At 38.2% G+C, this 11,458-nt stretch overlaps 2 protein-coding genes across 3 annotated transcripts; both read right to left on the reverse strand.

The window, feature by feature from the left end:
* Positions 1–3,477: 3,477 nt before the first annotated feature.
* LOC137959959 (histone-lysine N-methyltransferase, H3 lysine-9 specific SUVH1-like) lies at positions 3,478–6,749 on the reverse strand. The gene is made up of 2 exons (XM_068807396.1): positions 6,572–6,749; positions 3,478–5,958 (listed from the first exon to the last, which is right to left on the reverse strand). The coding sequence occupies exon 2, from the start codon at positions 5,685–5,687 to the stop codon at positions 3,732–3,734; it is 1,956 nt and encodes a 651-aa protein (XP_068663497.1). The 5' UTR covers positions 5,688–5,958; positions 6,572–6,749; the 3' UTR covers positions 3,478–3,731.
* A 204-nt stretch (positions 6,750–6,953) lies between these two features.
* LOC137960486 (RINT1-like protein MAG2L) lies at positions 6,954–11,213 on the reverse strand. Of its 2 annotated transcripts, XM_068808120.1 has the most exons (4): positions 10,662–11,213; positions 10,431–10,538; positions 9,489–9,607; positions 6,954–9,250 (listed from the first exon to the last, which is right to left on the reverse strand). In XM_068808120.1, exons 1-4 carry the CDS (start codon positions 10,939–10,941, stop codon positions 7,301–7,303), a joined length of 2,457 nt encoding a protein of 818 aa, XP_068664221.1. In that variant the 5' UTR covers positions 10,942–11,213; the 3' UTR covers positions 6,954–7,300. The 2 variants fall into 2 exon arrangements, with proteins under 2 accessions (XP_068664221.1, XP_068664222.1); XM_068808121.1 differs by lacking the exon at positions 10,662–11,213 and having other exon boundaries at positions 9,489–9,621; positions 10,431–10,504.
* Between the last annotated feature and the right edge of the window lie 245 nt (positions 11,214–11,458).

The raw sequence follows: 11,458 nt of genomic DNA on the forward strand, positions 1-11,458 counted from the left end.
ATTAAATGTAGGTTAAGCTCGAGCTCGAACACAGTTAAAATTATTAGGCTCGAGTTCGATTACAATTTTAGGTTCGAGGTTAGGGTCGACTCGAGCTCGAGTTTTAATATTTAAATCAAACTCGAGTTGAACAAGGTTCAGACTTAGTTAGATTCGATGCCACCCTTATGCCCAATTTTAAGTAGAGGTCATTTCCATTTTTATGTAAAATGTACATATAATTTTATTCACAATTTATTTGACATATATTTTTTAAAAAGTTTTAAATATATGTTGGAGCACGAACTGGAGACATGTATTTTTTCAAAAATTTTAAATAAATATTGAAGCTCGATCTGGGCTAAAATTATTAGGCTCGAGCTCGATAACAATTTTAGGTTCGAGCTTAGGCTCAGCTTGAGCTCGAGTTTGAAATATTTAAATAAATATTGGCTCGAATATAGACAGATTTGGACTTGGCTCGACTCGATGCCACCCTTACTTGCAGAATTGAGGATTGGGCTACTAGTTTCCGAGGCCTCACGTGGGGTTGGGTTGCTTCAAACAACCTTTAATTCAATTGAATCAGTTTCAAACCAAGATAATTATTATATATTTATTTATTTAATTATGATTAAAATAAGGATTATATTAAATTTATAATACGAATATATTATAACAAACTAATGCAGTCTTAATTGGGTTATGTAAAAATTAATTTATATCTAAATTTGTAGTTAAAAGACAAAGAAGGTTGAGAGAAAGGAACAATTTACCACTATTTCTTCTCTCTTATCACCCAATGAAAAAGAGAAAGGCTACCAAACAAGTAAGGGGTATTTTGTACAATTTGTGAGAACAAGAGAGCTTGGAGTTCGGTCCCATGTTTGTTTATCAAGGAGAAAAAGGATAATTTTTAGCTTTGGATTTCTTGTGATAATTATTATAAAAACCTCCTTATAATGACTGCAAACAAGAGTCACATTGCTTGTCATGTGTCCCTAGTCAATCCAATGGCTTTTTTTTATCTCCTTTTTCTAGGGTTTTTTCAAGACAAAGTGGCAATTGTAGAGGTGGGCAATGGGCATAGATCAGGTTAAACAAGAAACTTGATTTGTCAATTATAAGGTTTCCTTCTCATCTTGAGGTAGGGACGGGATGTGGAGAAAAATCTCTTGTGGGTCATGGGGTAGGAACATAGTGAATAGAAAAGCCTATTCCACCCTTAACCTAACGTAGAGAGTTAACGACATAGTTATTTTTATTTTTACAAATAATATGTATTTAGAAAAAGATAGTTTTATTTTTATTTTTATAGGCTTATTTAATTATGTGTTTAGATTTTTAATAAAATTGTTAGGCTTTTTAATTTTTAATTTTATTCAATATATATTCTTATTTATATAAGGTTACATAAAAATGGAATAGACCATAATTTTTTAGGTGAATAATTTTGGGGCTTAAGTTCATGGAACTGTTAAGTTGTAGAACCTCATTAATACGTTACACTAAGTTAGTCTGTGGATTGATTGTCCTAGTTTTCTCTTTATATTTGGAAGTGCCGTTATTAAGGTTATTTTCGACGGCTAAGAAAGGTTAGAAAAAAATACTTGAGTGTGTGTAATTTTTCTTGTAAACTATTTCATCTTCGTATTGAATTACTACAACAGCAGAAGATAGAACATAATTTCATCATGAAACGAACTTGTATAAATCTTGCGTTCTTTATATTTTTTTTATAATTATTATTACTATAGATAGTATTAAACGAGGGAGTCTAATTCCTAACGGAAACTAAGTTAACGATCCTTGGGCAGTTAACACAGCGTTGAAAACAAGATCCGAGGAATCGGCGGCGAGTAAAAAGCACAAAAAGAACGAAGGCCTAAGTCGCCCAGTGTTCTCTCATGCGGTCTCCGTCTCAAAATGTCGAGAGAGAGAAAGAAAGAGCTGACGTGGTCAGAATTAACGACGGTCATCGAGACGCAGTAGATCTTCATTTTACTTTCTCTCTCTTCATTTTGGATTTCCGTCAGAAAGTCGTCTACGTGTCCTGCACCTGTTCGAACGGATCCGCCTCGAAATCGAGGCTCTACACTGCCAACTCGCACGCGTCCAAACAGTGGGACCCGCCGCTAAACACTGAAGACGATCTTTTCTCTATTTTGCAAAAATCTCAAATTCTTTGAAAAATCCTTCTCATCTATCTTTGAAGAACTAAACAAATGGTAAATACTATCAAATACAAGTCTTTGATTTCCTACAAGTGAAAGAAATGGAAAATGTCTTCTCTAAAAGTTTACTGTGAGTGTGGCAAGCTCCTTCAGCATCATCAAAGAAGAAATAAAACTACGGCAATCAAAAGAAGATACACAAACTGTTGCGGACTAATGAATTTGTAAAAATAAGTGAAAGAAAAATTATAAATGGTTGTCTTATCAGAATAGCGGGAATCAAACAGAGCACAAAATGAAATGGCTACACACTAACTTGTCGGAATTAGCTACATGAATTTTCTCCTTCAATTTGATGCTTCATATGTTCCATATATAGCTCAGTTGGCCCTTTCAAGTCTTTGTCACCCCATCCATCCATATCATTTTCAACCTTCCTCGATTCCTTAGCCGTTCATCAAAAGAAATCAACAAGATCACAGGTCCAACCAACTCAAACAACTCTCTTGTTTTCTAATCCACTAGTGCCACTCTGTCGTCTTCTCAAAAATTGTGCTCAACAGGGGATAATGACAATTGTGTACTAATTGCCCAGGTATTCTAAGAAAATGAGACATTGTGACATTTCTTCTGAGAGAAAAACAAGCGTCTACCTCTGCTTTGATCTACAACAGTACTCAGAAAGCAATATTTATTAGCATCAAATAAATATCCAACACTTACACTTTAGAATGGATTAACTTAATTGTTTTAACAGTAGAAAACAGCTTCTTTTGAGCAAACATGTGTTTGACAGTACAAACACTTTCATAGTCCTTTTTTTTGAGAAAGACCAGTTGTTGGAGAGAATGATGAAGCTGTTATGGACATCGGTTTGCTTTTTCCTTTCACATATTAAAGTAAGACGACGATGAGTACCCAAGAGTCATCTGCAACACCTCCAGTACATGTCATGTCACTCAACTCTAATAACCATGCAATCATGGCCACTAATAGACATATAGAACACAATGAGTACCCAACATTCATCTAAAATGCCTCCAGTACATGCCATGTCACTCAAATCTAATAACCATGCAGTCATGGCCACGATATTACTACTAATAGAGATATTCTGGATTGGCCATTAATTGTTCCTTGTCTGAAAATAGATTCGCCATGTTGACACCATCTACAATTTAGACATATCATCTAAGGTGAACTGATAGGCCAAAACATCTGACACACATGCAAGTCCAAATAAGGTACTTATTGGACATAGTATTGAAAGTTGGAAGCTAGGTCTTAAAATAGCAAGAAAGACTCTCATCACTAGCTCATCCTTAATAAGCATAAATAGCTCATTCAATGGTGCAAGATAGCAATACGACATGTTTAGCCAGAACAATTTTTAGAGCATGAAACTGTAAAACATCTAATTTAAAATTTAGCACAGCAAACTAGACAATAAAGAAGAAAAGCCAATTGATCAAGAATATCAGAAAGTACATGCAAGCACTGAAATCATCCACCCTTGGTTGACGTTTCTCTAACCTTATCTGGTTACCTGGTCAGTTTCTCACATGTCCTTCAGAAGTATTAACCAAAAAACCCTCGGCAATTCGAAGATCCACATATACACTTCTTCCTTCGGTTGTTTCCCCCAGACTGAGACCTACTTAGACCATAATCATATGTCAAATCTGTCATAGGTGGAATATGTTTAATTGCAAAAAACATGATATGGGGATATTTTTCATCTTCATGGTCATAAAGAACTGGTTGATAGAAAACATTAGGGGAACACCTATGATTCATAAAACGTGACACATTTCCAATGTCTTTTGCATTAATGATGATGGAAAATGGTCTGGAAATTTCATCTGGCTCAGCCGATTTCAGTTCTCCCAGTAATTCATGTTTGCAGTTCCACTCAACAAAGTTCCTGTTACATGTAGAAGCCTCAAATATATAGTCATTGTCTTCATTCTCATCTTCCAGTTTCATACAATCAACTACTTCGCCTGTATATTCACAAATAAATGAACCTGCTCGGATTGGGTCCCATGAACATAGACCCCATCCCTTGTCCCTAGTCTTGAAAACCTCAAATTGGATTTTAATACCTTTCTGGGTGACTCTGTTTCGACAATTAAGAGAACACATACATGTAGATCCACACTCATACACCAAAGGCTTTTGACTAGCAAGTATTCCAGTTGAGCTATAAGGGGGTAGCCCTCCATTTTGCTTTCCACATTGGCAGCTGACATCACTTGGGGAGCATGAATTGTAGCATTTGCAGCCCAAAGAATCTTTCACAGAGGTAATAGCTTTTGCATTTTTAACTGTATTGACATATGAGAAGTGGGCAGGTCCCCTATCCTTATCCACCTCATTAACAAGGCAAACCGGTAAGTTTTCAACACCAGAGGACAAATCTGGTAGGATAACAAAACCTCTACACATTGGGTTATCCTTCCATTTACGAGGAGTCTTCCAGACTGCAGTCCCCTCAGGTTGGCCTTGCATTCTTATCAGTTTATATTTAAAAACACTGAACCCAGATTTGCCCTTCTCTATCCACGAATCTTTTATTTTATAGAGGCCATCATACATGTATATTTTACATCCTGGACTTGTCACATCTTTCATTCCTCGAATAACTCGAATGTCATTAGCACGAGATGAACTATTTTCTAAGGCTAGGTTACCTCTTTCAAGCTTTTGATCATTCACTTGCTTCCCAGTTTTCAAAAGCCCACCCTGCCCAGAGTAAATTAAGACATCTGTGTTACCCATGCAATCATCCTCATAAACTCCAGAAGAAACAATACTCACAGCCACCTGCTCCTCTTCCTTGTCAAATTTCACAGGCATATAGTCTATTCCAGCCATACTTGGGGCATGGAGACCAACCAGACACATCTCAAACCTAAAATAAAAAAGGTCTCCAATCTCAACGCCTGGAACAGCTCCTATCCTTTTCTTACCATTTGTTCGATACCCATTAGTCATCATGATTGTTCCTGCTTTTAAGTCTGGACGCTTACTCCCTCCAGGGGTTGATTTTTTTATGTCATCTATTTGCAAAAGCCTTCTCCTAAGCCCATCAAAAGTCATTAATATTCTCTCAACAGACTCCCTGTCACCATCTTCAACATCAAACAATCCGGTTCCATCACCAGAAACTTTTCTATATGCCTTTCGTTTACGGCTCCTTTGGCAACTATCTTCCTTGCTAGGAGTCGAAGTCGAGATACTGGGATCTGGAATCTGTTTTGTATTACTTTTGCCACCACGTCTCTTACCCACTGCAGGTTTCGGTTGGACGGAACTTCCCTTCTTCCCTCGAGATGGGCTCTCACCAACATCAGTAGCAGCAGTAGCTGGGCTCTTGGATTCAGGAACTGATCCAGCTGCAGTGGGAGGCCCATTTGAAACTTGAGAAGTCTGTTTAGACACCTCTCTGAGAATCGGATGGGGCAAAAGGAGGAAAAACGGGGGTGAACATCGGAGTAAAAGGTGGCGCGCCGAAGGGTGGGGTGCAAGCATAGGGAGATGAATTAGGAGCAGGAAAAGGGTTGTACCCGAAAGAACTAGGGAACATTGGAGCCAAGCAACGTAAAGGCTTCACATCCAGAACGGGTGTATCCATGTTCGAAGCACCGTCCATGGATATATGATTCTTTAAGCACAATGAAGCAAACTACAACTTAAAGCCAACGAATCTATAAAACTATTCTCCTGTAATGGACGGCAGCCAATCACTCACATCTGAAGACCGATAACCGTTTACTGATAACAACAGGCTCACCCCATGGATCTACGACAAAAGAATAAAGTCAAAAGCATATATCAGCCACTGGAAAGAAGAGTCTCATATAGCAAAGTATAAGAAAAAAGCCTAAAGAGAAGCGCCAGATGAAAACAAATAGAAGCTAAAAAATTGTCTCCAATGACCAAAAGACAGCGGCAAGAAACAAGGATATGAATTGATAACCAGGGGATCACAGTACTAAAGCCAAAAAAACGAACTCGAGCTCCTGAAAACAGAATAACGGCGCCGCCTGAGCACAGAAAAGATTCAGCTCAGATTGTTCAAAGACACAGCAACTCAAATTTGAGAATAAACAGTATGTCATGCAGGATAGGAAGTCACAAAACCCAAAGTCCAAGAAGGTTTTCAGGACGCATTTAAGAAAAGGGTATTTCAGCAACGACTAAACGCAGTCATAATATTAAAAAAAAAAAAAAAAAAAAAACGGAAGCACCGCATTCAGAAAGCAAAAAGTGAAATCAAACGAAATCCCCAGAGGAAATGAGGAACTCCATTTCCTGCAGAGAAACTCGTCTACTTCGAGATCAGATAAAGAGGAGATTCCTCACGAGATTCCAAACTCAACAGAAGAGGTTTACGCTTTATACGATTCCCCTACCTGGACTCCTTTTAGTTTTCAGTTTTACCCTTCTCGATTCCGATGGAGATGGAGGCACCAAACCGCGGTCTTCCTCTACCAAGAACAAATTTCGGTTGACTGATTTCTTTGATAACGTACAATCGAAAGACCATCTTTCACCGCGGGATGCTCCAGAACCATTGGCCCAAATGGCGGTACTTTCCTCATCTGTGAGCTACTTCAATCATGAGGAGCCAGCAATCCCAATTTTATAGACCTTCAAATTATAATTTCCAAGAAAATATTTGTTCTATTATATGTTTTAAATTATATGATTGATTTCAATAAGCACCATATAGACCTGATTACAACTTTTTTAATAACTTTTTTATAATTTATTTATTTATTTATTTCTGCATAAGATACAGAGGCCCAAGGGAGAGATGTCTATGGCTGACCACCAAAATCTCCCTACACATTCTTGCACTTAAATTCAGCAATTAACTCCAACCAGGATTTCAAACCCAAAATCATTGGATAGGAAGAATGCTGCAAAACACATAATTTTTTGCTGAAGATTACCGGAAAACTAAATATTACAACTGCACCGGGAAAGGCTGCATGTGTTTCCACATAACCTTCTATGCTACATGAGATTTGACTTCAAATACCAAGAACTCTGCCTATGATTAACAGCCATAGACATCCTAATCAGATCAAAATTTCCAAAGATCTTCAACAACTGGTCTGCCCTTTCAATTTGCACAGTCACCAAAGTCTGCTCTTCAAGATCTTTTCTGCCTGGTCAGAGTGCACATGATGCATACCATGCTGTTGCAAGCATTCACTCTTGCTTTGGACCTTGGATAAAATTCCCAGCAAATGACTAGCATCTTCCTGTTTCAAGCTTAAAAGCTTCACTGTATTGCTAACGACCGGAAAAAATGCCTCTGGCCGAGTACAAAAGGGCTGGAAAACAAGGAACAATGCCCTTATATCTGCTTTGAACTGATAAGCACCCCACTTGGAGAATTTGACACCACTTAAGATGATACTGCTAAATATAAAGTGGTCCAGCCCACCAGCAATACTCCTCCATAAATCCAGAAAGTCCTTTGAGTTCAATGCCATCTTTAAAATCTGAAAATGGTCTTTCAATGTGTCTAGAGCTACAACCATTTCAACGGATACCGTCAGTTCCTCAGGTACTACAACACTGTTGAAACTGTCATCTCTTTCCCACTGGTTCCTATTTTGAACATAATTCCAGCTGAGAATGTTGAATTCCCGTAGAAGACCAGTCATTATCTCCTCAAGCCAATCAGTTTCAAGTTTTATCAAGCAATTTATTTCAATTGCAAAAAAGCTGGTCTGCAGATTAATGCTGCTTCTAGTATCACCAATGGAATTGTTCTCTACAACCTTCATTTCCAAGAAACTAACATTGTCACTCCATTCATGCAAAACTGATTCGCAGTATCTCGCAGCATTAATCAAACTAGCAATTTTGATTAAAATGTCACCATCTAAATAAGCAGTCCGACGTTCCATCAGTTGATGCCTCCAAAGCAGCAGATCAAAGAAGTACTGCAGAAAGTTGGCTGTTGATGACCTTATGAATTGAACTTGATGCAAGACATTTGGCAAATTTTGGCACCTTTCAATCAATGTCCAGGCAATTTGGGTAGCTGTTCCTGCAACAAGTGGAGTTTTGAATTCTTCCCTTGTTGAGAGAAGAAATGACTCATTCTGGGTATCCTGGATATCCCGTGCACAACTTCTGACATCAAGTACCCATGCTTTCTCATTATAAAGCTCAGGTTTAAGCTTCTCCTCTGCATCTTTTAGCTCTAACTCAGTCCAAATTTCAAGCCAATCAGGCTGGTCACAGAATATGGATAACAGCGAGATACCTTTGGAGTGTTGAAACTGAAAGGCTGGATTTCCTGAACTTACCAGTGTTTCCATTTGCTTATCAAAGGATATACAAAGGTCAACCAGATGAAGCCATGATGATTTCAACTGAGCACTACCGTTCTTGTTGTGATAATCTTCAGCAAGAACAGAAAACATCTGCTTCTTTAGGAATTCTGAAAGCATCCTAACCATACCAAGCACCCAAGCTTCTCTAGCACTATAACCTACAAGCCTCTCTCTATCAATCAGAGGCTGTAAAACCTCTTCAATTCCTTCTATTAAATCCCGTGTAATTTTATAAACAAGAGCAAAGATAAATTTTGGTCGAACCAACCATTTAAAAAAATGAGGTTCAACCCTTGATGCAATAGGGGAGACCAATTCTTCAAAAACCCAGAGGGAATTATTAAGACATACTCTATGACCTAAGTGACTGCTCCGTCGTACTTCTCGGCGACCCTGCAGATGTTGTAAAGCACAGAGTGAAATAAAACTTAGAGAAAATGTCTCTTTTTTGTCTTCTTGCATTAGGAATAGAGGATTTGAAATTTCTGATCTTCTTCCATTATCTAGATTTGATGTCATGAGAGGTGGAGGCCAACCAAGAGAGGCTAGGAGACCTCGATGATCTGCAAGAGCTTGTGATCTGACAAGAACAAACATATTATCCACTCTAGAGTCAACAGCATTCAAAAGACAAGACCAGCGGGGCTGCCTGTCCATGACATTGACCAAGATTTCCTCTATGTTGTTCATGGCCTTCACAGCAAGCATCAGTTTTTCTTGCTTCCATTTCATATCCTGCAGTCCAATAAAGAACACACTATCAGAAATTAGTGGACGTCAGTTTTCTGATCTTCTTTCCTTTATGCTACTAAAGTGATTTTTCGTGACCCCTTCCTATAGACACATCATCTGACAACTACCCATAACCACTTGTCAGGCTCAAATTTCCAGCAACAAACGGCATGCGACTAATTTCTATGAAAGTCATGTTTTATCGATTCCATTGAGAGTGAGATGTTATCACTAGCCTCACAGTTGGATTTGATGCATTTGACAGATACATCAACAGGTCATTCCTCGATCTTTGCTTCAGAAAAGAAAAAGCCACATCTTCAAGATCACCAACTAGAGCCTCCAGTTGTAGAGTGGTCACTGCAAAGTAATAACTGGAAGATAGAGTCATAAGATACTACAATCATCACACCAAGTATAAATTCTCATTGACAAGTTATCATGTGACTTGAGCCATGAAAGAAGTAAAGCAAATCTTCATGACAGCAAAAAGAGCTCAATATTTCATTAGAGAGAACCAAACTTTATGTAATTAAATCTTATGCTGTTCTTGGATAATAAAATTTATCTTATCCTTTTTCTCTTTTTCTTTTATTCTTCTCATATACGCTTGATTTATTCATGACTAGATTACATCCAGACCTTCCTTATCCATAATGATGGTATGTTAATTTTAGTGGCACATAACCACCTTCTCTTGTGACATCCAATCTGCACTTGATGCCTAAGCTAAGGCAACATTCAGTTCCACATTATCAGTGTAACCATGAAGTGACCGTTATTCGTTTGCGCAGATCAAGATGTCATCAGCTGCTTGGATACAACTCAAATACAGGTGCGATCTGAACTGGCTTAAGATGAAAATAATCTCTGTCACACAGCCTTTCCTGTGAGTTCAAGAGATTATATCTTGAGTTCAAAGACAATATTCTCAATTGCTAACCTTCTAACGATTTGATCACAGCTCATTCCCACCAACCTCAGAAACCGCTGCATTTTAGGAGTGGTGGGTAGACAACCCTTCAGTAAAAAAAAATCACAGTTGTACAGTTTTCATAGTACCCCACAGTCCAGAAATCTATCCAAAATATAAAGAGAAATGAAACGGCAGCTAGTAACGGTTAACCAAATGAACTGTCCTAACTGTTCGAAAAGATACAGAAAGGACGCATCGAAACCTTACCAGCATAAAATCTCAGAGTTTCAATCCGACCCACTTCCTTAGCTAGAATTGGGAGTTCACTGCGTAAAATCCCCTGAGTCTTACTAGAGTCAACTTCGCTAGTTTTGCCTAAAGTCAATAAATAAGGGTAAAAAGGGGAAATCAATACCATGAAAAAGAAATAAAGTTTTAATTCTATAATTTAGAGACAAAGACAACAAAAATTCAGTCTGGAAGAATAATCCGACAAACCTCCAGAAAGAGAAAAATCAAAATTTCTCAAATTGTCATTAATCTCATGAGAGACAGATTTGATGTCATCTGAGCGAGAAATCCACGCCCTGACGACCACGGACAGCTTGTTGTGAAGATCGCCGATATTTTTATCCAGATCTGAGATTTCCCCCCTCAATTTCTTAACTACCGACGGAAGTCCTGATAGATCTCCACGAGCCTTGAAGTGATCATTTACAAATGCTAAGATAGTAGGAGAGGTTTGAAACGAAATGGGCAAAACGAACTGACACGCCATGGTAGATTTCGCCGCTAGCTCTAATTCACTAGCAGAGAGCGACGACTTCAATTTCCAGTCTCAGGCCCCCGCCCCCCAGTGGCTGTTCAATCTTCTAAGAGGAAAGGGAAGATCCAATTCGCCTTGGCAGGGCCGAAGTCATTCACTCTTCCACATTGTACCCGCACAATTGCACTCGCCACTCACCATTGAAAACAATTTTTTGTTACTGGTTTATTACTTGTCCCCGTCTGTCAAACCCTACAGGTGACCGCCCCCTTTTTCTTTAAGAAAGGAAAGAAGAATCCGAAAAGAGGAGGTTCGTAACAGGTCTCATTGTGTTTCTTAGATATTAATAACTATTTCACCTAATAATTTTTATTTTCTGTATTTAGAATCTCACCATTTTTAAGAATAAGACTTTTAATCACTGCATTTAAATGTACCAGATCATTCATTGTTTCAATTTTATAAATGAAACTAATGTTTTACAACTCATGAGGCCCAAAACGCAATGCCCACAATAAAAAAATGGGTT

The sequence above is a fragment of the Aristolochia californica genome, unplaced genomic scaffold (genome assembly GCF_029961685.1).
Source record: "Aristolochia californica isolate CCGP_79_NKW_82.1479 unplaced genomic scaffold, dmAriCali1.0.hap1 SCAF_3, whole genome shotgun sequence".
Classification (NCBI taxonomy): Eukaryota; Viridiplantae; Streptophyta; class Magnoliopsida; order Piperales; family Aristolochiaceae; genus Aristolochia; species Aristolochia californica.

Bases quoted from the DNA above. Each gene is read 5' to 3' on its own strand.
- LOC137959959 (XM_068807396.1), bottom strand. From the start codon at position 5,687: ATGCTTGCACCCCACCCTTCGGCGCGCCACCTTTTACTCCGATGTTCA.
- LOC137960486 (XM_068808120.1), bottom strand. From the start codon at position 10,941: ATGGCGTGTCAGTTCGTTTTGCCCATTTCGTTTCAAACCTCTCCTACT. The intron at 10,539-10,661 runs GTTTGTCGGATT...TATTGACTTTAG, and splicing joins TGATTTTTCTCTTTCTGGAG to GCAAAACTAGCGAAGTTGAC. The intron at 9,251-9,488 runs GTGAGGCTAGTG...ATTGGACTGCAG, and splicing joins CAAATGCATCAAATCCAACT to GATATGAAATGGAAGCAAGA.